This window comes from Mustela erminea, chromosome 14 (genome assembly GCF_009829155.1).
Source record: "Mustela erminea isolate mMusErm1 chromosome 14, mMusErm1.Pri, whole genome shotgun sequence".
NCBI classification, from domain to species: Eukaryota; Metazoa; Chordata; class Mammalia; order Carnivora; family Mustelidae; genus Mustela; species Mustela erminea.
In genome coordinates this window covers 43,293,060-43,320,804 of record NC_045627.1, presented here as the reverse complement: position 1 = coordinate 43,320,804, position 27,745 = coordinate 43,293,060, and the positions used below count along the sequence as shown (strand labels likewise).

Sequence of the window (27,745 nt, the reverse complement as noted above, 5' to 3'; positions counted from 1 at the left end):
CCTCCTGCATTTGGGTGGTAAGTGTCTGAAACAGGTTATAAAGGAAGGTGGAAGGGTTCTTGGCTATAGATCCTCACTGAGAGCATCAGGGTCCAAGGTTTCTGAAATCCACTGATTTGCCTTCTCTTAGACTAGCTAGGATCTCGGGGTGACATCTTGTCAAAATGATCAAGGGCTCCGCCGCCAACCCCCCACCCCCCTTCATCTAGCAACACATCCTTTCCTCCTCTGAGGACGTCCAAACCCCTCTGAGACTCTGGGGACCAAGATCTCAAATGGGCGTGAGGGCAAAGATCCTGATTAACCGAGACTCAGGGGAGTCTATTTGGGAAATTCTCTAGGGGTTCCTTGGAGTAGGGGAAATCTCACAGATTCGGAGGGGGTCTTAATTTGGAGATGTCCAAATTTAGGGGACTCCCTCCTCAATTGTGTCCCGGCTTTATTTTGGAGTTCTCAAATTAGAGACCCTGAATGGGGGGTGGTGCATGGTTTTGCTTGAGGCCGTCTCCAATAGCCTGAGAGTTCGCCGTGTGTCTGGGCGAGGGGACCTGGGGGTGTGGGCTGCTTCCTGCAGGTCCCCTGACTCCGCGTCCCCACCCCCGGGCCAGGCCTCGGAGCGAAGGAACGCGACGTCCCGCCTCCCGGGCGGGCCGGGGGCGGGGAGGCGGGGACCCCTCCCCTTCGCTATCCCCTCGGGACCGGGCGCCGGGACTCTCAGAGGGACGGCGGGGGACGGGAGGCGGCGGCGGCGGTGGGGCTCGGGCCATGGCGGAGCGGGCGGCGGCAGCGGGGCCCCGGTGAGGCGGGGCCCCGGTGAGGCGGGCCGGGGCGGCCGCAGAGCCGGGCCCGAGCCGTCGGGGGCCTGGCGAGGGCGGCGCCGGCGACTTTCCCCGCAGAGTTGTGGTCTAGTTTGGTGGGCGGCGCGGGGCCCGGGAGCCGGGGCGCGATCTCTAGCGCGGCCGGGAAGGGAGCGGCGGGCGGCGCGCGCGGAGGGGGCGGGGGAGCATGCCCGGCTGGAGCCCGGCCTCGGGGCGCGCCCCGGCCGCCGTCCCCTCCTCCGCCTCCTCCTTCTCCTCCTCCGTCTCCTCCTCCTCTTCCAGTCCCGCCGCCGCCGCCGCAGCCAACATGGCTGCGCTCCTGAGCCCGGGAGGCGGCCGCTGCTGAGCGCCGCGCGCCGCCCGGGCCCCCAGCCCGCCAGGCCCCGGCCCATGGCCCCCGCGGCCCCGCGGCCCCGGGCGCGCTAGGGCTGCAGCCGAGCGCCCGCCGCCCGAGGCCACTCGCCGCCGCCCGCCCGCCCGCCCGCCGGCCTCGGGGAGCCGGAGCCGTCCGCGGGGCGGGGCGGGGCGGCCCGCCACCATGGAGCCGCAGCGCCGGGAGCTGCTCGCCCAGTGTCAGCAGAGCCTGGCCCAGGCCATGACCGAGGTGGAGGCCGTGCTCGGGCTGCTTGAGGCCGCGGGAGCGCTGAGCCCCGGCGAGCGGCGGCAGCTGGACGAGGAGGCGGGAGGCGCCAAGGCGGAGCTGCTGCTCAAGCTGCTCCTGGCCAAGGAGCGAGACCACTTCCAGGACCTGCGGGCGGCGCTGGAGAAGACGCAGCCTCACCTGCTGCCCATTCTCTACCTGAACGGCGTCATCGGGCCGCCGCAGCCCTCGGAGGGCGCCGGTGAGTGGCAGACCCCTGGCCCGGCCTCTGGGACCGCCTTCCACCATCTCTCTTTGCTGCTCCCAAGGGGAACTCTCGAGGGCTGTGGCGGTGGGTCGGGGCTTCCGTTCCTTGGCCGGTCTGGGGAGGGGGGCCTTGCGTGGTCCCTTACTTCGCACCTCCTCCCCCAATCCCACCCGTCGCTGTGAACAATGCCCGGCACTGCAGGCCCGGACTCTCCGGTTGCCTGGGCATCGGGGTGCTCCTGAGACCACCAGGTCCAGCCGACCTCGGAGGGATGTCCAGCAGTCCCTTTCCTAGGGCTCTTCATCATCCGCCGTTCATTTGGGAGTCCCTGCTAGCCTTTAATCAGTGATACAGTCTAGAAGAATGGAGCCTGGGCCAGGACTGGTCCTGCTGAATTTTGGTCCCTGCCACCCAGGTTCATGATCACTGGTGCCTTTTGACTTTCTGACTCTGTCCACTCCCTCTGTCCAGAGTTCAGTCTGTTTGCTCGCCCAGACTTGCACTTGATTATGCACAATGCCTGCTAGGTTTCTTTGGAAACTGTGGGCCTGGAAAAGTTGGGGAAGTTGCATTGCACCATGGGAAAATCCTAGTAGTGGCTGCTGTGGCTCAGATCCCTCCCCGGCGGTGCTGAGCTGCCTGAGCAGGGAAGTCTGGTGGCTGGTGCCCTTGAGTGATAGATTTGTGAGTGTATTCCTGTGTGTGTGTTGGGGGTGGGGGGGTACTACTGGGAGTTTGTGAGAAGTGGTAGGCTTGGCCTAGCCTGGTTGGGAGTGTGGAAAGGCAGCCTTTTAGACAAGGAAGCTGGAGGAAGAAGGCATAGCCCTGAGAAAGGAAGAGAACCTGCATTTATTAGGCTCCTACTGTTGTGACAGGCACTCTGCTTTATTACATTTATTGTTGCTACTCTGTGAGGGGTCTACTTATTACTTTGCCAGAGGGGGAAAAAAAACGCAGTTTGGAGTAGTTCAGATGCTCAAAGTATTGCGCACCAGGAGTTTTCGGTTATGACCTATTGTTTTGTTTAACAGGTTCAGAGCCAGGGAGTGGCAAATGCCACCTTTTCTATATCTTGTCCTTGTTTTAAGAGTGAACTGAGAGGCCTGACAAAGAGCCCTGAGTATCTGTAGGCCAAAGGCTGATGAGACCCATTTATTTGGCTGTAAAAAACCTCACTTATTAAGGGGGTGATTTTATAAGCTGTTCCTGGTAAGAGCTGCAGTGTATATTGGCTGTCTTCAGCCTCACTTTTTGTAGTGGAGGGAACTGAGACACAAAGAATAAACTGCTGTCCACACAGCACATCATTGGTGGTCCTCTGTCTCCACCTTGGGATTTCTGACTCCAGCATTTATGTCCCTCAAACCTGCGTTCGGTCTCCCAATGATGGCCATATTTGAGTCGCTGGGCAAACCCAGTCCTCTTCTGGGCTGGTGGTTTGGAGGATGCTAAGAAGGCTATCAGATGAGCCCATGAGGATAAAGACACGGGGAAGTTTCATTGGGGTAATTTTTTTTTTCTAAATTGCTTTTATCTTTCTATTTTTTTTTAAGATTTTTATTTATTTATCAGAGAGAGAGAGAGGGAGAGCGAGCACAGGCAAACAGAATGGCAGGCAGAGGCAGAGGGAGAAGCAGGCTCCCCGCCGAGCAAGGAGCCCAATGTGGGACTCGAGCCCAGGACGCCGGGATCATGATCTGAGCCGAAGGCAGCTGCTTAACCAACTGAGCCACCCAGGCATCCCTTGTCTTTCTATTTTTGAGGGAGAAAATTGATCAAGGAAGTGAAGAAGTTAGCGTGCAGACCCACGTCCTCCTTGGAATGTTTGAATCAGCTCTAGCTTTAATCTCTGGAATAGATGGATGGATTGCCATTAATTAGGTCCCCCTCTTCTGTGCCTGGCAGAGAAGGTGGGGCCTCACTTGGGCTAAGGTTGTAGGAACTGGTCTTGACCTCTGAGGAAGGGACAGAGTAGGGTTTGATTTTTCCCTGAGCACAGTGATTTAAGACCCTAGTTTTACAACAAAACAGAATTCTGTGGGTTTGCAGAGTGTCACGAAATCCTCAGAAAAAGGGTTGTCAAGGGGAAGTTAAGTTCATTTTAGTTAACGCCTTAGAGAAAAATTAGGATAGCTTTTGGTATGGCAAGATAGAGCTTCTGGGGAGGGGTAACATGGTGTGCAAGTAAACAATAGTGTTGAGACCTTTGTAAAGGATGAATATTTATTATTGTTATGTTCTTGAAGATTTTATTTGTCAGAGAGCACAAGCAGGGGGAGCGGCAGGCCAAGGGAGAGGGAGAGGCAGCCTCCCTGCTAAGCAGGGAGCCTGATGTGGGGACTCAGTCCCAGCACCCTGGGATCATGACTTGAGCCACAGGCAGTCGCTTAACCGACTGAGGCACCCAGGCTTCCCAAAGGATGCATTATTGTGCAGTGGTTTTCCAACTTTTGTTTTTTTCCTCTTTTCACCAGTGAGCCCTTCTTACGGGGTGATGCTCAGAGCATAATGGAGCTGCTCTGGTTGCGGGGTTGGAGGCACCTTTCCCTGTATGTCGGTCTGCCATCTCCCTGTTAGGGCCTTTCTTGGTGGTTTCCATACCCCTTGTGGGCCCCGGGTCCAGGATGCCCATCCACTGGCTGGCACTGGTGCACTGGCTGTGCTGCAGGCAAATGATGGCTGGCAGTTCTGCCCCCCGCAGCCCCACGTGGGCTTGGCACTAAGGGGGAAGCTGGCCTGGGTGGTATACCGGGCAGGTTGCACACAAACCCCTGTGCTCTGCTCATGCTCAGAGACCCAGACACTTATGACCCACCATGCTCAGGCCTAGGGTATGACTAAGGAACACACCGTGTTGTTTTATTTTGAGGGCAGGGACGTTCCTGTTTCAGGATTGATGGTACGTTGCTGCTCAGTATTTTGAATCTTACTGCATACTTTCATATCTCTCTTGATTCTGTAGCAACCCCAGATGAGAGCTGTCTTGTCGGCATTGCATTGAGTTCCACACTCACATCTGTATGGCACGAGGACAGGCCAGAAGTTGCAGGGCAGAAAGGGGCCCGAGTTGAGGCTAAGCCCAGTGCTCTTGATTCCATGTTGGGTTATTTTTTCCTGTTACCTGATTAGGCCCCCACAGTTCAGTTTCAGGCCATTTCCTGCATTGGGAAACTCTGGAATTATGGAGCCTCTCCTTGTCCCAGTACATGGATCTCTAAGGAAGAGGTGATCACTCTTGCCCTCGCTGGTTGTGGTAAGAGGGAAGAATTCTTGTTCTCCTTTGAGTGGCTCAGGTGTCTGATGTCTTTTTGGAGGTGAACTAGGATCCCGTTTGGTTATGCAGAACCCACTCAGTCCCTTGTCTTTTCTTTTTGATTCAGTTACTAAAATCTGGGTTTTCTCACTTGGAGATCCTTGACTGTGTGCCCCTGGAATGAGGGTCCCTGTCTGGCAGGGAGCCTCAGTGTCTTCATCTGTGAATTGGGGCTAAGGGTGCCAGGCTGCCTGCCTCAGCCACTGGGGTGGGGTGGGGCAGAATGTGATTGGGGAGGACTGAAGTGCTTGGTCCTGTGATCTGTCCAGGTGGGGCTTTGATGCAGGTGGAGACAGGTGAGGAGGATGTAATTCTAGCCCGCACCTAGTCACCTAGTTGGGGGAGTGGGACACTCAGGAGAATGACATAATGAGATAGATCAATTGAGTGATAGAGATACAAGCAGGCTTTTTCCTCCTTTTAAAACTGTATATCACTGGGGCACCTTGGTGACTCAGTGGGTTAAAGCCTCTGCCTTCAGCTCAGGTCATGATCCCAGGGTCCTGGGATCGAGCCCCGTATCAGGCTCTTTGCTCAGTGGGGAGCCTGCTTCCTCCTCTCTCTCTGCCTGCCTCTCTGCCTACTTGTGATCTTTGTCTGTCAAATAAATAAATAAAGTCTTTAAAAAAAACCCCCAAACCCTGTATATCACATACTTTCCCCAAGTATTCTCATCCACCTCTAATGGCTCTAATTACCATCTAAATGTGAGGGTCTCCCCCCAAATCATGTCACCCTAGGCTTCTTTTATGAGACAGAGGTGGCGGAACGGTGTGGTTGCCCCCGTGTGCCTAGAGATGAAGGTTTCCTCCTCGGCCCCCACTGTGCCTCCTGCTAGTGTCCTCTGGAGCTGCCCACTTTTGGATCACCAGAGGCCAGAGAGTGGACACAGCAGTGGCTGCTGGAGGAAGCCTTGGAGGAGGGACTGGGACTTGAGCAGAGGTCGAAGAGGCCACATGAACATGCACAGGCAAAGGAGAGGAAGATGTTCTGGTTCAGGTTGCGGAAATGAAACTAGGAAGCAGGGGTCAGCGCAGGCTCTGGGGGCATGAGTGTGCAAAGGTAATCTGGAGTGACCATGATGGCTAGGCTGGGTGAGGGGTTTTGGGAGGCACTAGGAATCTAGACACTGGACATTTGTCACAAGTTAAAGCTGGAGGAATATTTTTTCTTCAAGGAATAAGCTGCTAGGCTTTTCCAGCAGGATGAGTGCAGTTGGCTGCTGATCGTCAGGTATGGACTATTTATTATTGATTAGAGGTTGCCTGGGCCTTTTGTTCTCTCTCTGCCCTCTTCAGGTACCTGCTGCCTCATCTTCATCTGGTCCAGCCTGGAAGGTCAGCTGGAATAGGGACATAAATAAAAGTTCCAACCATTCATTGTAGTTTTTCTTTTGGTTCTTTTAACTATGTTATTTGGGAGGAAGGAGCAGAGGAACTTCAAAGTAAGGGTTGAAAAGAGGGTTCTCAGAGAAGGGCAGATTTTCTTTATCCTTCTAAGTATATTAGTTCAGGGCACCTTTATTGCAAGTGATGGAGACTTAGCTCAAAGCATAGTAGGCAGAAAGGAGAAATTTATTATATAATATTCCAAAAGCTTAGGGTTGGGGGGAGAAACTGGCTTTTGGATGATTAATCCTTGAATGCTGTGGGCCTTTTTCATGGAGCTTGGCCTCAGGACTCTGTGGACTTCATCTTCATGGCCCCTGATCAGAGAATAAAGGGAGATCCATCTAATGAGCCCAGGCAGATGTGTGTCCATGTCAGGCCCAATCACTGTGGCAAGGACCAGGGGATGGAGATTGTCTCAGCAGTTGACCGTGTGAATAGGGTATGGTGATGGGATGCTGTGACTGGCAGCCTCTACTGGATCCTTTGTTTCTTGAGATAGGGGAAGGTGAGGGGAGCCATTCTCCAAAGCAAGGTGAGCCAGAAGGATGTTGGTGCAGCTAAAACAGCAGATGAATGTCCACTCTGTGTGGTCCTATCTTCGTGTGATGCTGTCGTTCGTAGGCAGAGTCATCAGTGGAATGCAGTGGTGGGACAGGTGGTCATCCTTTACTAAGTTTTAGACTTTGGGCATGGCAGTTAACCCTTCTAAGCTTAGGTCCTGCTCTACAAGTAGTTAAAGCAGTAACTGCTTCACTGTGCTATTTGACAGTCATAAGAGGGAGGAGTATGGGACGCCTGGGTGGCTCAGTTGGTTAAGCAGCTGCCTTCGGCTCAGGTCATGATCCCAGCGTCCTGGGATCGAGTCCCACATCGGGCTCCTTGCTGGACTGGGAGCCTCCTTCTCCCTCTACCTCTGCCTGCCATTCTGTCTGCCTGTGCTCGCTCTCTCCCCCTCTCTCTCTGATAAATAAATAAAATCTTTAAAAAAAAAAAAAAAGAGGGAGGAGTATTTTGTCACTGTGCTAAGCAGCGTGCCCTCCAACTAGCCTTAGGACTGAAAACCTGGGATTCTCCTGAGATTTCTGAGGGTTATATGAAAGCTTCTTGTAAACGGTGCTGAACAGATGTTAGGGCTGCTTTTCCTGTGGCCACGGGTCACCAAGAGTGGAATGTAATCTCCATGTTTTCCTGATGCCTACCATAGAGACTGGTCCAAGATAGGTGTTCAAAAAATTTCTGTTGGATGGATTTGTGTGCTGTGTGTAAAAGGAGTGGTGTGTCCCACGAAAATCCAGATCCTCTTAAGAAATATGTTCCTGAGTGGTGACTTAACAGTGACAGAAGCTTGTAGGAGTGCAGGAAGACCAGAGTGAGTCCCAGATGCACACAAGGATGTCCCCACCCACGGTATGTCTGTGACGGAAGCAGGTGGTGTGACATTGATGTCTGAAGTTCCCAAGGTTACCCATCAGGTATCAGCATGTTGGGGCTGGCTGCCAGGAGCCATGCAGAGTGCCCACATTGTCTGTTATGGGATTGGAGAGACCTTTCATTTTCACACTTAGATTCTGAATGTCAGCTTGGTGTCCTCGAAAGAGACCTGGATGGGGATCTGCTCCTAACTCTGCAACATCTTGACCTTGGGTGAGCATCTTAGCCACCTGGTGCTTGGGTTTTTGCCCTTTTTTTTTCTTTTCAATACAGATAGTCAGACTTGAAGTGTAGCCTTGACTAGAGGGCTAACTCAGTCCTATGGGACTCTCAGTGCTACCAAGGTGGCATTCAGGCCAAGGAAGTTCGTGGTTGGACAAGATTCGGAGGCTTCTTCTAGCTCTGTGCCATGGTTACTGTTTTCTGATTTCATGTTAGGGTTGAGTGATGTTTTGATACTCTGGCTTTCTTTTTCCTGAAAAAGTAAGCAGCATCAGAGAAATATTTCCTGTTAGGTATTTTGCTCCCACCCCTCCCACCTATATATTCCGCAGCCAGTGCAAAGGGGCTCTTTAATAATTTTTGTAACCTTGAGACGATGTGAGCCACAGCAATATTGGGCATAGAGCAAGAGGGTTGAGCTGCCTTTCAGTCTGTGCACTGGGGATGTGGAATGTGTTCAACAGAGAGGAATTTTAAATAGGATTGAGCTAGGGGTGGGCAATGGGTATTACATCTTTTTCACCTTTTATCAGAGCCAGGTAGCGTATCCCTGAATTGTGTGTCTCCATCTTTTTGAGACAGAGTTCAGTGAAAGTGCTACAGAAGCATTTTAAACTAAACAGAGAGGTTTGGAGTATCCCATGTTGGTCATCCAACTCAACCCTTGGTGGATAATTGAGAGGGGGCTGTTGACCTTGATGTTCATTTCACACTAAGAGCCATAACCCATTTGCATTGAGGTTTTTTTTTTTTTTTTATAAAATCTACAAAACATAAAACTTAGCATTTGGACCAATTTTTTTTTTTTTTTAAGATTTTATTTATTTGAGAGAGAGAGAGAGTGCGCACACAAGTGAGGGGAGGGAGAGGGAGGACCAGACTCCTTCCTGAGCAGGGAACCTGACGTGGGACCCAATCCCATACCTGAGCTGAAGGCAGACGCTTAACCGACTGAGCCATCCAGGCACCCCCGCAACCATTTTTTCCCTGTGTTTTTATTGTGGCAAAATAAACATAACATGAAGTATACTATTTTCACCATTTCAGGTGTACAGTTCAGTTGTATTTTGTATATTCCCATTGTGCAGTCATTGCTCCCATCCATCTCCTGAATTTCTTCATCTTAGAAAACTGATACTCTGTACCAATGAAACAATAATTCTCTATTGTCCCCTTCCTCCCCGCTCCTGGCAGCGTCCATTCTACTTCAGTCTCTGAGTCTGACCACTCCAGGTACCTCGTAGAAGTAAAATCACACAGTATGTCTTTCTGTGATGGGCTGATTTCCATTAGGGTAATATCCTCAGCGTCCGTCCCTCTTGTAGCATGTATCAGAATTTCCCTACTTTCAAAAAAATTTTATTTGATTAAAAATTTTTTTTAATTATGGCAAAGAACACATAAAATTTACCATCCTAACCATTTTTAGGTGTATGTGGTTCAGTGGTATTAAGTATATTAACATAGTTATTTAAAAGATCTCTAGAACTTTTCTGTCTAGCAAAACTGAAACTCTGTGCTCATTAACCAACTCCCTGTTTTCTCCTCTCTCCACCTCTGGTAACCACAGTTCTACTTTTGGTCTCTGTGAATTTGACTCTTCTAGGAACATCATGTCAGTAGGATCATATAATATTTATTGCTTTGCAATTGGCTTATTTCACTGAGCATAATGTTTTCAAGATTCATCCATGTTGTAACAAATGTCCAAATTTCCTTCTTTTGTAAGATTGAATAATATTCCTTCGCATATACAGACCACATTTTATTTATCCATTCATCTATCAGTAGACACTTGGGCTGCTTCCCACTTTTGACTGTTATGAATAAAGCTTCTATAAAATTTGGTGTACAATTTTGATTGTACAAAATTTTGGTGTACCTCTTTGAGTCCCTGCTTTCAGTTCTTTTGGGAATTATTGGTAATTCTGTGATTAATTTTTTGAGGAACCGTCATACTGTTTGTCTGAGTTTTAATTATGAAATCCGTACTCTCCACAGCATCTTGACTCAAGGGCAAATGGCCTGGCTAGCATCCTAGATCCAACATTTTCTTTCCTTTTTTCTTCTAAAACTTGTGGATTTTTGCCTGCAACCTGTTTTGAAAAGTCTCAGGACAGTTTCTTTGGACTTGAAAGAAAGATTTTAGTTTCAGGAGTCCCCTGTGACTCTTGAGGCTAGAAGTTAACTGTACAATCCCAGCAGCGTTCATATCTGGCAGGCCAGCAGTGTTCACACATTTCCGTCTTGTTTCCAGTACTAATATCTCTCCATCCCCAAAGGCCCTGAAGAATGTTAGTTATTTCTGCTCTGTACACACTTCCTCCTTGTCCCATTCTGGGTTTCTTTGGTTTTTCAGACTTGGATCCAGGGTAATGGCTATCAAGATTTTCTTTCGAAAGGCCTAGGTCAGCATTTCCCCCCAGGAAATATCTTCTCAGCCCTGGTCTGGTGGGATGTTCATGGTGTTGCTTGACAAAAGGGTTCTGTGGTCAAAGCATTTGAGCAATGCTGCTGTGAGCAGGTCACACAGCATCCTTTATTGGGAGCTCCTTGAGAGGACTAATAGGCCAGCATGCCTCGGGATGTCGCTGGAGTGGGTTCCCCAGCAGTGTTTCCCAGATGGATTTGACCACACATCTTTTTTCATTGAGTATCTTGCGACATCAGAGTTCTGAGAAGTGTACTTTTGGGAAACTTTATCATCAGGGCATGGAACTGGAACATCAGTGTATACCATCGTTTCCTCAAACTTCCTTCCAGCTCCCTCACTTGCTTGCTCCCCCGCCCCACCACTGCCCCACCAGACCTTGAGCTTCCCCATCTTCTAAATTCCAGTGCCAACTGAAATAGGCACGTGAGATTCCGGGGAAAGTAGATTTTTTTTGGATGTGTGGATAACTTAGATATGCAGTAGATTCTGGGACCAGTAGATGTTGAGATTGTGTGATCTTGGGTAAGGTATGGGACCTCCCTGGGCCTCCATTTCTCCAGTGTGGCTTGTCAAGAATGAGGTCTGATCTCATGGTGGCTGATCTTTGAGATGGTTAAACCTCTTGCAGTCTTCTTCTTCTTCTTCTTCTTCTTTTTTTTTTTAAGTAAAAGCTCTGTGTCCGATGTGGGGCTTGAACTCATGACCCTGAGGTTAAGATTCACATGATCCACAGACTGAGCCAGCCAGGTGCTGCATCTTGACGTCTTCTTTAGGTCTGAGTGAGCAGGACTGGGCTGTGGTCCCCAGTCAGGGTTTCCGGGGGCGCCTCATGAGGACTTGTTATCTGTTCTGGTGATTTGATACCTGCAGCTCTGGGACTGGCTAACTGTCCATGCTGGGCTGGACAGCAGGCACATAGTCTCTGCCCTGGGAGTGCTAGGAGGACAGTTGACAAACAGGAATGAGCCAGGTGGCTTGAGCATCACTGGTAGGTTTGGAGCCAGGGAGGGAGGCCACAGGACTAGACACTGCTGGGTGTCCTAAACCAGTTGTGGGGTTTAAATCCCGGCTCTTCCTTCTTAGGCTGTGGGACTTCAGCAAGTTGCTTACTCTTTCTGGGTCTTCTTTCTCCTTATCTGTAAAAAGGCTAATAGCATTCTCTTCCAAGGGCTTTGGTGAGGACTGAGGTGATTTATGTGGGGTAAGTGCAAGCTGCTGGAGCCACTGCTGCTCTTGGGAGCATCCTGCCCTTGACTGGAGAGGCAGGGTCTGCCTGTGTTGGGAATTGAGAGGCATTGCAGGGCACAGGCCGTACTTGGAGTTAGAGTCTGTCCAGAGTGTGCATGGGCTGGGAGGCCCTGCCCCTCTGGGGCTGCTCAGAAACACACTTTCAGTGTTTTGGCCCTGGAGCCTACATTTTAAGGAGGGCATTGCCATGGAATGGCATAGAAGGACCAAAGGAGGAGCTCATTTTGGAGGAAAGGAGACTTAGAGGGCCTTCGATGCCTGTTTTCCAAAGGACACCAGACAGTGGTGAGACCGGATTCTCTTGGATCCCAGAGAGCTAATCACAGGCTGACAGGTGAAAGATACTGGGAGGTAGAACTGAGTTCCATTTAAGGAGGGACCTGCTTCCCTCCCTCGTTTTCTTTTAGATTTCATATTCCACAACTTTCTTTCTTTCTTTTTTTTTTTTTTTTTAATTGCAGAGAGAGAGAAAGAGAGAGAGCACGAGTAGGGGGGAGGCGGGGCAGAGAGAGAAGCACGCTCCCGGCTGAGCAGGGACACTCCGATGTAGGGCTCAATCCCAGGACCCTAGGACCATGATCTGAGCTGAAGGCAGGCATTTAACCGACTGAGACACCCAGATGCCCCTGTTTTAGTGTTTTTAATGTTGGAAATAATTTTCTATCAGAATTTTTTTTTTTTTTTTTAAGATATTATCTGTTCATGGGTGCCTGGGTGGCTCAGTGGGTAAAGTGTCTGCCTTCGGCTCAGGTCATGATCCCAGAGTCCTGGGATCGAGCCCCGCATTGGGCTCTCTGCTCAGCAACCCCCCCACCCCCGCCTGCCTCTCTGCCTACTTGTGATCGCTGTCAAATAAATAAATAAAATCTTTTAAAAAAAATGGTAGAAAACTTCTTCTGAAATTAAAAAAAATATTATCTACTCATTTATTAGAGAGAAAGAGCACGTACATGCAGGAGGAGCAGCAGGCAGAGGGAGAGGGAGAGGCAGAATCCCCACTGACCAGGAGCCTGATGCGGGGATCAGTCCCAGAACCCTGGGATCATGACCTGATCCAAAGGCAGACGCTTAGCCAACTGAGCCACCCAGGTGCCCCATATAACACAACTTTCAAATGCACGCAGCTCTGGAGCACCCCAACGACTTTAGCTGTCTGCAGCAATGTCAGACAAGCCCCAGACCAGGTACCACTTTACCATAAATGCTCGAGGAGATAATAGGCCTTTTAAAAGAGCACAGCCAGAAGACCATGTTTATAGCCAACAATATTCATGGTAATTGAAGGTCTTCTACCCACTTGATACTCTTTACCTTGTCCCAGAAATGCCTTTTTATAGATGGTTTGCTCAAATCAGGATTTTAATAAGGCTCACACATTGCATTTAGTTGACGACTGTCTTCTGAGCTTCTTTTATCATCCTGGGCAGCTCCCCTTCTCCTGGTCTTCTGCTCACGGAAGACCACGTGCCAGCCAGCCACGGACTGGACCGTTGCAGGTCCTTTCCTGAGAGTCCCTGTGGATGGCGAATGAGCACAGGGTGGTTGCTCAGAATGTGGGGCATGGAGTCCAGCCAGAAGCCTCTTCAGCCTCTCTTTCCTCACAAGGCTGTTACAAACAATTATTTTTTAAATTATTTATTTATCTGTTTGTCAGAGAGAGAGAGAGCGAGCGCACAAGCAGGGGGAGCTGCAGGCCGAGGGAGAAGCAGGCATCCCCGCTGAGCAGGGAGGGAGCCAGATGCAAGACTCCATCCCAGGACCCTGGGATCATGACCCTAGCCAAAGGCAGACGCTTAATGACTGAGGCACCCGGCCATCCCTGTTACAAACAATTAAATGAAAACATATGAAGTGTAAGTGTTTTTTTGTGATTTATTTATTTATTTTTTTAAGCTGTGGGGCTCTTTTCCTTGAGCAGCCTTGTATATGAGAGGCAAATGTGTAAAGCAGGCAGAAAGGGGCTGTGGTCGTTGGATGTGGAGGCCCGGAGCTCCTTTTTCCCTCGTGTCCTCCCCGAGGCTCCTCTACAGAGGTCTGTGGGGCTCTCCAAGGTTCATGGAACACAGTTTGAAAACACTTGTTTGGATGCTTTTGTTTCGAGATGCTCCCCATGTTGAGAGACAGAGGAGCCCCCCACAAGCCTCACCTTCCTTTGCCTCAGCTGAACTGGGTTGGCAGGTCATGACTGGACCCAGAGGCTGCCATCGGTGACAGCTTCGTTTCCATGACATATTCTTGTCTTTGCCTGCCTCCTTTGTTTACCTTTGTAGGTTTCCTTTGGGGATGAACCATGCTCTCAGAAATGACAGATGACCACAATGCGGCTAAGAAAAAATCCCCACTCTCTGCTTTCCGAGAGAGTTTTCATGGGCAGGAGCTGAGTGAAACCCCATCTGTTGGGGTCCCTTGGAGTGGGACAGGATTACCTTTTTTTGAAACATTTTTCTTTTTCTTCTTCTATTTTCAATATCGTCACTAGCTGGTATGACCCCCACTTTGCATAAGAGAACTGTTAGCCATTGCTGCATGCGTAACTAGCCCCCCCGGCTGCCAGCAGGGTTGGGGGCCGCCTGAGTGGGAAGCAGTGGCATCGTAGGTCATCCGCCACGGCGCTGAGCTGCTATCTCAGTGGCCACCTCCAGCCAGCGTGTGTTCTCGTGCTCACAGCGTTTTTCTAGGTGCGGTGTGTCAGTTGGGGCTCTTTCTGCGTCAGCTTTGGATTAATTGTTGAAATGATACCTGCCTGACTCTTTAAGATGTCCAGGGACCCTCGTCTTAATCATTTTGACCATTGTGAGTCGGCTGTCCATGTGTGGAAATCTGTCCCCCCAGTAGGGAGTGATGTGATAACAAACAGAAGTAAACTTAATTTTGTTTTTATATCGTGATGTAAGAAGTCCTGCTTTAAAAAATTATAATGACCTTCTCAGTACTCCCGGTAATCTCTGTTCTTACTCTGGGTAGCTTCTTTTTCTTCTTATCTGGCCAGAAGTTTCATTTTCTGTTTCTGTTTCTTAAGCAGCTTAAGATTGTTGAGGATTATGGTTGGAAGGGGTCTTAGGGACCACTCTGCCCAGACAGCTTATTTTTGTAAATGAGCCACAGCAGCCCGTAGGCACAGACTCTACCAGGCTCTTAGAGCAAGCCCCTGGCAGAGCGGGCACAGGACCCAGGTGTCTTCTTAGGCTGGGGCTCCTTCCAAGGTGTCTCTGCCAGCCATGGACTGGGTGGGGAGTCTGGGGAACCTTGGCTGGTTTTTCCTGATCTGGGCCTGGCTTTGCAGGCACCCGGCTTTCCAGTGAGGGTGAGCAAGTCACAGGCATCCCAGTTCATGGAACTGTGCTCTAGCTTCTCATTCCTGACCATTGAGAAAAATCTTTCGCAGCCTGTGCCGTTGGTATTTACGTTCTGCAGACAGGCAAACCGAGCCAAGAGAGGCTTGTCGGCTTGCTCGGGGCCACCAGCTGCTGAGAGCTTGGGCAGGCTTTGGACTCCTTGTCCGTTTCTTTATAAAGACTGCATTTGTTCTGGACTTGGGCCCATCCGATGAAGGTCCCCAGTAAGATGTCTGTGTCCTGAGCCTCGGACCCCCCCTCCTCTCCTTGTCAAGCATTCATTGACTCAGCACCTGTCACACGGGGAGACTATCTGGATGTAGGCATAGGACGTGACATCTAAATTTAGTGCTGAGTCAGAGGATGGGTTTGCTATTGGCAGGAGGTACCTCCTTGTTTCATTCTTTTTGTGACACAGCAGAAACTTCCAGGCTGACGGCTGTGGCTTCTTACTGCTTAGTCCCAGGACAGAGTTCAAGCAGGAACGTGATTCTGTGGAGCCTCTGGCTCTAAGGAGAAAGCTTTGAACAGAGATAAGAGGGTAAAGACCCATGGATGCTGAGTTGGAATCCACTTCCTTGGCTACCCTGGGTAGGGGGACTGGATCTAGGAAAGAGCAAGAAAGTAGATAAAACTAAAATGTGCTGGGTCTGGGTCCTTCTGCAGAAAAATGAGAGCTGAACCTGAAGCAACTTAGAATTTGGGGGCTGTGCATGTGAGAGTGCAGAAGCCTGTTTAGTCTCCTAACTCATATCTGATAGAAAATGGCAAACTGCCCTTATATATCCTGTCCTATTTTCTCTCCTGTTTTTCAAGCCCAGGGAGAGGAAACAAAGCAGGCAGTAGTAGTCCTTACTTTCTGTGCCAAGTTGTGGAATTTTGTATAAGCACATTCTTCTGCTCTCAACCCCTCTCATTTGAAGGCTTCTTGTGAAAACTTGCTAGAGGTGGCCACAGTGTCTTCTTGCGTGAGATCATCTGACTTTAGGGTAGAGCCCAGATTTAGACCCGGATGTTACCTGTCAAGTCCATGTGTCCATCCATCTGCCCACCCATCATCCGGGAAGCATGTCCCTGGTCAGTGTTCTGCTAAGTGTAGAGCATGAAAAGGTGAGAAAGACACTAGCATCACCTGTGAACAGCACCACAGACCCGTATGGGACACTCCTTTTAGCTGGAATATATATCCTATTGATCACCAAAGGTTTTTCTTTTCTGTTTCTCTGTCCCGGAGCTTTTGGAAATGCCAGAAAATAATCAGCCCGGTTTATTGACTTCCTACTCCTCACCTTCTCTTTGGTGGTTTGAAGCAAATGACGTTTGTTTCTGTTTGTAAAAGTCTTTAAGATTCTCAGAAGAATGGAAGAGAGGATGGGTCCTGCCAATTAGGGGGTTATTGTCTGTTTGGAAGTCCCCAGCCAGAAGGAGCAGCTGTCCAGCCATACAGATACCTGGAACAGATGAGGCTGCCTCAAGGAGACTGGGGTGTCCAGTGCGCTGGGCATGGGTAGAGGGCTGAGAGGCTGGATGGGCCCTGGAGATGCACAAGGAGGAAGGCAGGCCTGGTGAAGGCACACTCGGGGTCAGAGCAGGAGACTTGGAGGGGAATCTGTGAGTAGTGGGTCTTTATGGGAATTCCAGGCTTCTGCTTGGGGTGTGCACTCAGCAGCCACTGGGAAAGTGAGGCTAGGCTAACCAGGCCCTGGGAGCCATAGGGCAGGCCTGGTTGCTGCTTCCAGTCGTTCTCCCTGTGACTGGTTCTCTGTGAGGCACCTTGTGCACGGGGCTGGAGGGCATGGGCGGCGTTGACATGTCCCGTTCCTCCGTTGACCTTCTCTTTGATTAAGGAGTGAGGTGGCTGAGGGGGATGAGTGATCACTGGTCTCTAGCCGGTGTTCCCTGGCTGGTTTCCATAGCTTCTCTGGGCCTTATCCTTGTCTGTCTGCTGGGGTCTGTGACAACACCTCTTTCCCAGAGCTGGTGTAAAAGGAGGTAAACAGTGCTGGGAAACAGTCGTGTGCACGTAGATGATTGTATGCTCTGCAGATGGTACATGTTTCTATTGCACTGGATGCTTTGTCTGTTATTCTTGTGTCTATGGTCCCATTTTGTCTCATTAACAACCCTTGGGGGTTCCTTACTCCCCCTGACAAGGGAGGGGACAGCTTGGGGAGGCTGTGTCCCTTTGGAGTCAGTTCAGTAGACTGGTTAGAGCTTGTGTCTGAGCCACGTATTGGGCTCAAACCTGGGCAAGTCAGTTTCCCTGTCTGTGTCTCCACTTCCCCACCTGTGAAATGAGGGTAGTAGTGGGACCTTGTACTGAAAGGGTTAAAGGAATTACTGTTTGTAAGTTGTTTAGAGCAGTGCCTGGCACTATGTAAGCATAGACTGTTTTTTATGTTGGTGTTAGTGTTCCTGACCTGTTGTTGTGTTAGTGGCCCCTTAAACTGTGACTTCCAGGCCAGGGTGGTTTGGTTTGTTCTCCCACTCTATCCCACACTCAGGGTGTGGTCTCCAGACCAGTGCTGGTCTGTAAACTCTAGGTTCCTGATCTGTGAGGAAGTTCACTCCGAGATTAGAGTAAGCGTTTGGCGACCTTTAGAGCAGTTAGTTTGACCTTGCCAGGACTCATTGAACAGGTATGGACTGCTTCAGGTGCTGTCTGATCACATGGGGTGTCACATGTGGTAGGAGCCATGACCTGTGACTGCAGATAACAAAGTGAGCCGCACATATCTGCTGCTGCCCACCCCTCGACAGGAGACTTCCTTGGGAGGAGCCTCTGCCAACCAAACGGAGCAGGTGAATCCATGGCATTTTGCAAGTCAGTGCATGCCTTTTGTGCTCCAGCCGTCTGACAGCTCAAGGCAGTGCGGTCTCCCCATGGAGATTTGTGTTAATGAGCAGTTGTTTCCAGGCTGTGCCACTGACACTCTCTGTAGCAGAGGCCTTTCCTGCTGTTCTCCTAGCAGCTGTGGTTCTGGCAGGTTTGCGAAGCATCCACTGTGAACTCTGTTCCTTTCCACCTCTTAGGCTGGCAGCAGCTAGAAAGCTGGATGCTGGGGCGCCTGGGTGGCTCAGTGGGTTAAGCATCCAACTCTTGATTTCAGCTCAGGTTGTGATCTGATGGCTATGGGATCTAGACTCGCATCAGGCTCTATGCTTCTAGTGGATTCTACTTGTCTCTCTTCCTCTGCTCCTCCCCCGACTTGGACGTTCTTCTATCTCTCTCAAAGCAAGCAATCTACTTGTCCTTCTTCCTCTGCTCCTTCCCTGACTTGCATGTTCTTTCTTTCTTTCTCTTTCTCTCTCTCTCTCTCAAAGCAAGCAAGTGAGCAAGCTGGCGGCTGTCCGTGCACAGCAGAGTGTTGGGGGTGCAGGAACTTACCCCTGCTGGTGCAGCCATTCTGGAGACTCTTGTAGGATCCTACGCTGTAGTCCCCCTCCTGGGTGGGGATCCCCCAGCCTGTCATGCCGGTCCCTGAGGGGACAGGTTCACCACAGTGCCTGGTGGCGTCCATCCTTGGGAGAGCTGAGGTGTGCAGTGGCAGGCCTGAGCCCACAGACCTCTGCAGCAGTTGCAAATGACTGATGAGACACTCGAGGCAAAGCATCGATTTCAAAGCATAGTGCTCAGGAAGAAGTAAGTAGAGATGGATAATGCTGTGCTAGTAGGTAAGTTAACCATACAGATAATACCCATTTTGCAAGAACACAATATAAACACAAAAGAATGGTTGCCTGTGGATGTGGGGGAGGAGAATGGCCAAGGAAATGGGACTAAGAGGAACTAAAACGAGAGAGGGAAGGAAGACCATCACTTCTCCTGCAGGTTGCTGTCTTTGAGGGCAGGGCCTCTTGCCTGCACCATCTTGGCTCCGCTTGATCGCTCAGCCTCTGGTGCTGTGGCATCTGTGTGGCTGAGCTGCCACCCTCAAGCAGATTGTTCACTCAAAAATGGCCTCTGTGAAGAGTTCCCCAGACTGGTATTGGGCCACTGGGCAAGGGCAGCTGTTCATGGAACAATGGACTCAGTAGGGACACAGGTGTTTTAATCATCTAGGTGATCGTAGGGGATAAGAGATGAACAATGCTTGATTTGAATTTGGCATTGTGAATATGCGTCAGCAATGCTTGCAAAACCCCACGTTCTCATCTTGGTCATTGGGGGAGAGTATGGGCAGGCAACCTGTAAGTTGGTTCATTAAAAAACAGCTCTGTTCTGTGTGTTTTTTGATCGTGTGATGCCGCATCATGCAAACAGTAGAGGGAGACGGGATTTCAGCTTCAGGAAGGTGGAATCTTGTTTAGGATAAGGGATTATCTTTTAATTGCCAGAAGATACTGCTTTAGGAAAGGGAATGAGCTCCTGGCTGCTGGAAGTGTTGGAGTAGGACTTGAAATACGGCAGGGAGGGAGTGCCTCTGTCACGTTCATGGTTGGAATAGGTGCTACTTGTAATTTTTCCTGCTCTGACTGAACTGGGCTTCAAATTTTAGGTCTGGTGCTGATAATTAAAACAGAAAAGTTACTTGGTTTATTTATTTTTTAAAATTTTATTTGTTTACTTGACAGAGAGAGACAATGAGAGAGGGAACACAAACAGGGGGAGTGGGAGAGGGAGAAGCAGGCTCCCTGCTCACGGGGCTTGATCTGTGGACCCTGGGATCGTGACCTGAACCGAAGGCAGATGCCTAGCAACTGAGCCACCCAGGTGCCCACAAGTTACTTGGTTGAAAAAAATATTATATAATCGGCTATGCTTATGGTAGAGAATTTAGGAGAAGTAGATAATCAAAAGGAAAATAAGTTTGTAGGCCATCTTGCTAATTGGAGACAACCACAATACATTTGCTTTTTCTAGAGTGAGAAAGGAAATCACTTCTTGTGGATGTACAGTATTGCCCTCTTCTGATGGGTCTCACCTGTTCTCCCCGCATGGAGGTTCAGAGATTTCCCATTTTCAGTACAAATCATGCTTGAGTGACTGTCCTGATGCATTGATATTTGTGTGTTTCTCTCTGTCATCGGGGGAAGTTGCTGGACGCGGTGCTGTGGCGTCAACGGGCTTGGACATCTTTGATGCACGTTGCCAGGCTGATGTCACTGATTGAGTCACTGCTAGGTTTGTCCAGGTGCGGCGCAGGTGGTCTTTTTCAGAATCCCCCCACCCCTGAAAGCTCCTGAAAACTGGGACTCCTGGGCCCCACCCCAGGTCTCCTGAAACAGAACCTGGGGCGTGGGCTGGTCTCTGCTTCCATATTTTTCAGTGTGCAGGGGACCCTGACTCAGGGCACACGGCATTTCCTCCGTGTCTGAGCTGCCGGGAGAAGGGAAGCAGAGAAGCCCATCTGTTCTGTGTTGTCTGAGGGAGGACTGTGATGTTCACGCCAGCCGGGGAGGCGTCCGAGCCGGAAGAGCACAGTTTGGGACCTGCCTCAGGCACCATTTTCCTGTAAAGCGCAAGTCTCTGAGTGGTTTTGATGAGCTGGAATACTCTTTGTACAAGTATGTATGTGAGCGTTCCTCTTACTGGTGTCACAAGGTGAGAAGGATCTCACTGGGCCAGGCCAGATCTGGGAAGGGAGCTCTGGGAAAAGTGGGTCAGGACGCAGAGCTCCTCTTTCGGCCTCTTCCCCAAGGGGACCGGGACTGATAAACTGTTGGAGCAGGTGCTGTTGGCTGAGGCCCCTCCAGGCGCTGGCGTCTTTCTGTCCAGGCCAGCAGAGAGGAGCTGCTTTTGCCTCTGGATCACCGCCTCCTGGGTCCAGTAGGGAGAGTGCCGGGAGGCCCAGGGCTGAGCATCGGGGGGCCATGGAGAAGGCCGGGAGGTCATTCCACAGCAGTGTGGCCCCCAGGAGGCACCCTATGGATATGCTGCATCCTGACACTGGAGCTGGTGGTCCTGATGGGGTTGCTCCGGTGTCCCCAGCTAAGGAAGTACTGTTTGCCATGTGTAATCTCCAGCAGGTTACTCTAGACAGGCTGTTTACCAGTTGTCCCTGCAAAGGTCAGGTCCGCCTCTGACTGTCCTGTTTCCTGGTCTGTAAGTCTAGAAGGGAGATCATTCATTCACTTATTCAACCCAGCACACCGAGCTGTGGTGGTGTCGAGATGAATGATCTGTGTTACGAAGCAGAAGCAGACAGCAGTGCTTCTGGCTTGGGGACTGGTAAGTTGTGCTCTAATGTGGTTAGAGACAGCTCTATGAAGCACAGCCAAGCAAGGGATTGATTTTGTCTGACGGAAGGGAGAGTCGGGCTCAGGGCCATCTCGTGGAGGACGTAATTGGAGAGCTGGGCTTTGAGGACTGAGTCAAAATCAGCAGGTGTTGGGTAGGTGCCTTCCAGGCAGGGGAGGAAAGAGCAGTGAGTCAAGGAGGAGCCAGGCATTCTGGGTAATCATGGGCCTTGTGGTGACTGGATGTTCAGGGAGGGGCTGGAGTGGGCAGGGCCTGGGCCATGGACCTGGCCTCCAAGTCTGTTTTTGACGCATCCCAACTGTGTGGTTTAGGCCAGGTGCTTAATATTTCGGAGCCTTGGCTTCCTCCCCTGTGAGATGCGGTAATCAGACCAACCTTAGAGGAAGTTATTAAATGGTATAATACACATAAAATGTGTAGTGTGTAGCCTAGGACTTGGCAAAGAATCACACGCTCCATAAATGTTTGTTTTCCTCCTTGCAATGCTAGGTGAGACTTTATGACTTTATCCTCATAGGCCAGAGGAGCCATGGAAGGTTGTGGAGCATGGGATTCATAAGATTATATCTATTTATTTGGGTGTTTGTGTGTTTTAGAGATAACTTCGGTAGTCTTTGGGAGGCTACTTTTGGAGTTTGGGGTGGTTAGGCTAGAGACGCAGGCCAAGAGAAGAATCCTCTCTCACATGATCTCCTTTTGGATTTCTTGTCTGCCAGCTCCATTGGGCTGCTGGGATGGCCTGCCTGAGCATTGGGCAAAGGTTTGCCAGGAGAGAGTAGAGTGTGAAGTGTGTTCCCAGGGAGCCAGATAACCCTAAGGGAAGCTACAGAACTGGATACTTGTGGGGCTCGAGTTTGGTCATGAGAAAGTGGGATGACTATCAAAAGGCTGGGGGTTGGGTCACGATGGTGACAGTTGGCGTGATGGCAGCCATAGTGTAGCCATAGTACACATTTACTGACCACTTCTGGTGTGCGCTAGGTAGCTTTTGTTGATGTCTCAGGACTCTTCCTAACTACCAGAAGATGAGGGGCTGTTATTGTCCCCATTTATAGATGAGGGAACTAAGGCACAGAGAGGGGAAGTTACTTGCTCAGAGTCCCAAGCTAGTGAGTCAGGATTTCTCCCCTGATGGTTAGAATTCAGAGGGTATATGGCAGAGTGGTGGCAGGAAATGGAGCAACTGTTAGATTTGGAGTTTTGGCTACCAGTTCCGGCTGGTAGGTTTTAGTTGCCCACAAAAAAGAGCACTGGGCACAAAGAACTGGTCAGTGAGGGGATGGTTGCCTTTGGAGGTGATGTGCTTCTGAGCCTGGGAGAGCCTGGATGATTGCCTGCTAGGGCTGCTACAGGAGTGGGGGAAGGCGAGCCTGCACCTAGGGGAGGGGCTACCTGCCTCCCTTCCCTGCCAGCCTCCAGACTTCCCAATTGTTGTCCCTACCTCCCCCATGCCTTCTTCTCCCACATCCTTCACAGGGGCAGGCACAGAGCTAGCCCCTTGCAGGGTGATGCGAATGAGCACACTGGGTCTTAGAGAGTGTTGCTACTGTATTGTAAATGATGGCAGGCCTTCAGAAGTCAGCGTGGCAGGTGGCACTGAACTCCGGGCTGGTCCATGAGTTATCAGAGCACATGCAGGGGTGGCAGGTCCTGGGCAGGACCTCGCCGGTCAGTCTCAGTGGTCTTACTGGCCTTGCCTGCCCCCAGAATTCCTCTTGCTGTGAATCCCAGGCAGCCCGCCACAGCCTGTCCATGCAGCTGTTCTGGGGTCGCAGACCTCTTTGCCACATCTGGGTGGAAAGAAGATCCTAGGACCGCTGCCTCATGCTGGCACGAGACCCGTGTGCCCAGTGAGCGCCTTCCCTCCTCCTGTCCTTGCATGTGGGGTTTGGCGATGCTGCAGAGCACAGCAGCTCCCGGCCCTTCCTCACCGCCTGCCTCGCCCTCTCAGGCGTGTACGGGCTTGTCGACAGCCGGCCTCGGAGGGGCAGGAGCCCTGCTTCCTCGGGAGCAAGGAGCAAGCCCCAGCCTGAAAGCAGAGACCCGGGGCCCGGCCTCGTGACTCGTGTGCCCTCTGGAGCGGCTCCTGTGCTGGTGCCAGATGGTGTCATCCGGGGGTTGGATTAAAGATAACTCTGTTGGCAGGAGGAGCGGCCCTTTGCTGGCTATAATCCCCAGGCCATGGTGAGCTCTGTGCGGGTGCTCCCAGCCCCTGCTGCTGGGTACCGCTGCCTCTCCTCTAGCTGCCTCTGGTCATTTCCTTCCTTTTGCCAGGACTGCCCTCCTCAGATGGCACCTCTGCCTCCGTCTCCCTCTGGGGACAGGTTTTAAAGTCCTAATGAACAATCCAGCAGAGTTTGCTTTCCTTTTTCTGTCTTCATGTGGGGAGGAAGGTGCTCCTTCCGAGTTGGCATGGCCCTGAGTGGTCTTGGGTGGGCCCATGCCCTTGGACCCTCAGTTGGTGGTCACAGGGCTCCTGAGGCTCTCTGAGCAACCCCAGATGGCTGTGCTGCCCATGGGCAGTGGAGATGGAGAGGAGAGCCCTGCCTGGAAGTTCCCGTGCCTTCAGGTAACCTATAGGCAAGGGGGCCAGAATGTTTTGGTAAGATATTTCCAGGCTTCTTCCCATGTCGCTTATCTTTGGACAGACCCTCCCTCATTTTGGGAATCTGTTTCTCCCTCCTCTCTCCCTCCCTCCCCCCACCTTTTTTTTAAGTCATTGTACCATTAGAAAACGGGACAATAGACTTTTTTCTTTATGTATTATTTGCCTAAACATTCATTTATTAAGAGAAAAAAATGCTCTTTAGAGTATTTTCCTTCTTGGGTAGGTAAAACATGCAGCATTACTCATCTTTTTTTTTTTTTTTTAAATCAGCAATTAAATAGCAACAATTTTAAAGAATTATCTAGACAGTGGTATCATGAGTCTTTTTTCATATTTTTGTTTTAAGCAAATTTCTTTCTTTTTTTAAAGATTTATTTATTTATTTATTTGACAGACAGAGATCACAGATAGGCAGAAAGCAGGCAGAGAGAGAGAGGGAAGCAGGCTCCCTGCTGAGCAGAGAGCCCAATGCGGACCCAGGACCCTGAGATCACGACCTGAGCTGAAGGCAGCGGCTTAACCCACTGAGCCACCCAGGCGCCCTTAAGCAAATTTCTAACATCACTGTTTTTTCCCCTGACATTTTGTTTTATAAGTTTTCTGATGCACGAAAAGTCCAAAGAATAGTAAGTAACCATTTGTACGGTCTTCACCTAGATTCACCAGTGGGAAACAGCCTGCCACATTTGCTTTTTCATTCGGTCAATCCCTGTATATTCATATATGATTGTTTCTGCTGATTTGCTTGGGGAAAAATGGTGGACACCAGGACACGTCACCCATGAGCACTGAAGCGTGTGTCACGTGGGAGCCCGGACACATTCCCACGTGACACACCACCACTCTTGCACTACGGGAGGAATTCCATGCCAATACAGTACGTTCTACTCTGCAGTCCTTTTCAAGTCTCCCCCATTTGTCCTAAACATGCCTTTATAGATTTTTAAAAAATCAAGGCTCTAATAAACCTGTATTTGGTTGGTATGTTAATGTTATTTTAAAAACATGGATTATAAACTTGGTTATCCGGGATTGACCCATCTTTGTTAGAACATAGTGTTGTAACACAGATGCAGACGTATATATGTTACTCATTGACATCCCTTAGGCAGTCTTAGAGTTCTGGAATCATGGAAGGGGACTGGGAGAACCCCCTCTCCTTTTTTTTTTTTTTTTTTTTTTTTTAATTTAAACAGAATCTGTGGTCTCCACATGGGAGAGACTTTTCCAGTGTCCCGGTTTGAAGTCCGCATATGTGTTCTGAATTTCTTTGGTTTATGAAATCTGACACCTCCAAGTCTGGACATTTTAAACTGTACTGCTAAATTCTTTTAAGTACCCAGGGCTCAAATATACCATTGCCTGGAGTGTTACAGGTCATTTGACATAAAACAGAGAAAAACTAGTGGTGTCTTCTACAATCAGAATCTCCCTCTCCTCTTTCCCCACTTAGTGTGGGGTCACTGGCCTCCTTAGCTCTGGACACCCTCAGAACGGCTGCTTGCTGCAGCGGGTTGGGGGGACTGCCCCAGTACCAAAGCCCAGCCAGGGGAGGAGCGAAGTCCTGAAGATGGGGGAGGAGGGATAGGCGTGACAGGAGGTGGGAGGGAGGGAGGCAGGCCAGTATGGTTCTGACCTTACAGAGCCAGGCCTCTCTGTTGGCCGTTGGTGGAGGGCCTGCTCTAGGTCTCCCTCAGAACTAAGAATGGGTCCTTGATTGGAATTGGTCAGACTGGTTTTAAGTCCAGCTGTGGGGCTGTCTCATCCCTTTCCCTGAACCCTTCATCTACAATACCTAGGGTTGTCACGACGATCCAAGAGAAGTTGGGTGAGTGGCTTTGAAACTGCCATGGAAGGAAGTGGGCCTGCCCTTAAGAATGTCCATGGTAGGGGGCGGGGGGGGGTGCTGTTGGCAGGCTCATCCTCCTGGGAGCTGTAGGAGACTGGTATATGACAAGCCTGCTCAGGACCGGGTTGGGAGGCAAGCACCAGAGAGGGGAGGGCAAGAGAAAGGAAAGGTGGCGTTCCAGAGCAGGAAGGCTGCAGTGTGCGCCCCCGGGGAGGAGCTTCTGCGACGCAAGGTCCGGCTTGAGCCTTACTGGGTGCGCACCGGTAGAGAAAGAGATACAGTGAGAATCAGGGAGCAGAAAAGTCGGGGCTTGGCCTCAAGAAGATCCCCGAAAACAGACTGGCAAGGAGAAGGCTGTTTTAGGACTGTGTTTCGAGGAAAGGGTTACTTGGGATTATGAGTTGTGCTTCCTACCCCATCTCAAAAAAAAGCTTTATTCTTTACTGACAATAAAGCATGCACATTCATGTAGAAAATTCAATTAATGAAGAAGAAAAAGGAAAGGCACACAAAATCCCAGAGGCAACCCCATTAACATTGTACTGGGGGAAAATGGAGCTTTGATTGTATGCCAGACATTGTGCCAAATGTTATCTCGTTTCATCCTCACAGAAACCCTGGGAGGTAGGCTCTTTTATTATCCCTGTTTCATGGGAGAGGAACGTGCAGCACAGAGAGGTTAAGGAAGGTGCCCTGAGTCACACAGAACGTGTTTGAGCTGGGACTCCCAGCAGGCGGGTAGGCTTCAGAGCTCACGCTGGTGACCACTCTGGGACACTGACCACCCCCGCCGACATCTGATCCGTTTTGTATTTGTGCGCGTGTCCTCATACACATGCTAGGCACGATTCAGATTCTGTTTCCGATAGAGACGGTAGCCACCACGCACTGGTGCATATGGGTGGGCACGGCCGTTCTGCCTCGACTTCCACCCACAGCTCTTTGTACAAAAGCCTTTGGTCAGTGGCCTGCAGTTTAGAAACAGAGGTTTTGGGACGCCTGGGTGGCTCAGTTGGTGAAGCCTCTCTCTGCCTTTGGCTCAGGTCATGATCTCAAGATCCTGGGATTGAGTCTCATGTTGGGTTCCCTGCTCAGTGGGGAGTCTGTTTCTCCCTCTCCCTCTCCTCCCCTCACCCTGCCCTTGCTCTCTCTCTCTCAAATAAATGAAATCTTAAAAAAAAAAAAAAAAAAAAGTTTTTTGCCTACTTGCTCTAGTTGCCCGAGGGATTGAGAAATCAGTATATTAGGGGGAAGGACCCAAGATATGGCCATGTTAGGAAAAGGAGAAGGGGGGGGTTGGGGATGCTCCTCAGCTTATGCTCAGGGGTAGATGGGGTCTAAAGCTGTCATCCCCTCCCCCCATTGCCATTAGTAATGTTTTCTCCAGCGAGAATTGGTAAAGCACGTAATGGCGTCTGCAGTGATTTCTAGTCCATAGGGTGTGCTTATTCTTTGGTTATTTTTTATTTGACCATCTGAGCTTCCTTGGACTTCGGTCCTTCTGCCCCAGGGCCTGGGATGGTCCACAGCTGGTACTTCCCTGTGGCATCCAGGGACTGGCTGTGGACTTAGCGGTTCACAGTCAGGAGTTGCTGCCCAGAGAGATATGGGATTGGCCGGTATGGCTTGCCTGGGGGCAGGCATTCCTGGAAGCCTTCCCTGCCCCAGGACAGTTGTTAAAGTGGAGGGAGCCCTGCAGCGGCTAGCACAGCCTCTCTTTACCTAATTTTCCTAGCTGTACAGTAGGCTGATGCGGTCTGTTGTTCCTGCTGCGTACCAGGGTTACAGGAGGCGTGAGGAGCTGGGACGTGGGGAGATGCGGCATCATCGGGGATCTCAGTCTCACTGGTGCCTGGTCCTCAGTGCCCATGCACTTTCCTTCTCTCACCTTGCTCTGGTGCAGGCAGGTAGGCAAGGTGAGTTCTGTCGATCCTCCATTCAGAGCGGGCTGTTCCTGTGGTCGCATGACCCGCACACCCGTGTCAGAGTCAGGGGTGGAAGCAGGTGTGGCCTCCAGGCCAGTTCTCTAACCCCACAACGTCCCTA

The 27,745-nt window shown here is 50.6% G+C and overlaps 1 protein-coding gene across 2 annotated transcripts in view; it reads left to right on the top strand.

The window, feature by feature from the left end:
* The first annotated feature begins 1,286 nt into the window (after positions 1-1,286).
* Positions 1,287-27,745, top strand: part of DLG5 (discs large MAGUK scaffold protein 5) — a 117,267-nt gene continuing 90,808 nt past the window's right edge. For both annotated transcript variants that reach the window (XM_032311856.1, XM_032311855.1), the window contains exon 1: positions 1,287-1,660. In XM_032311856.1, the coding sequence (XP_032167747.1) occupies positions 1,357-1,660 (304 nt within the window). In that variant the 5' untranslated portion in view covers positions 1,287-1,356. The remainder of the gene's footprint in view (positions 1,661-27,745) is intronic.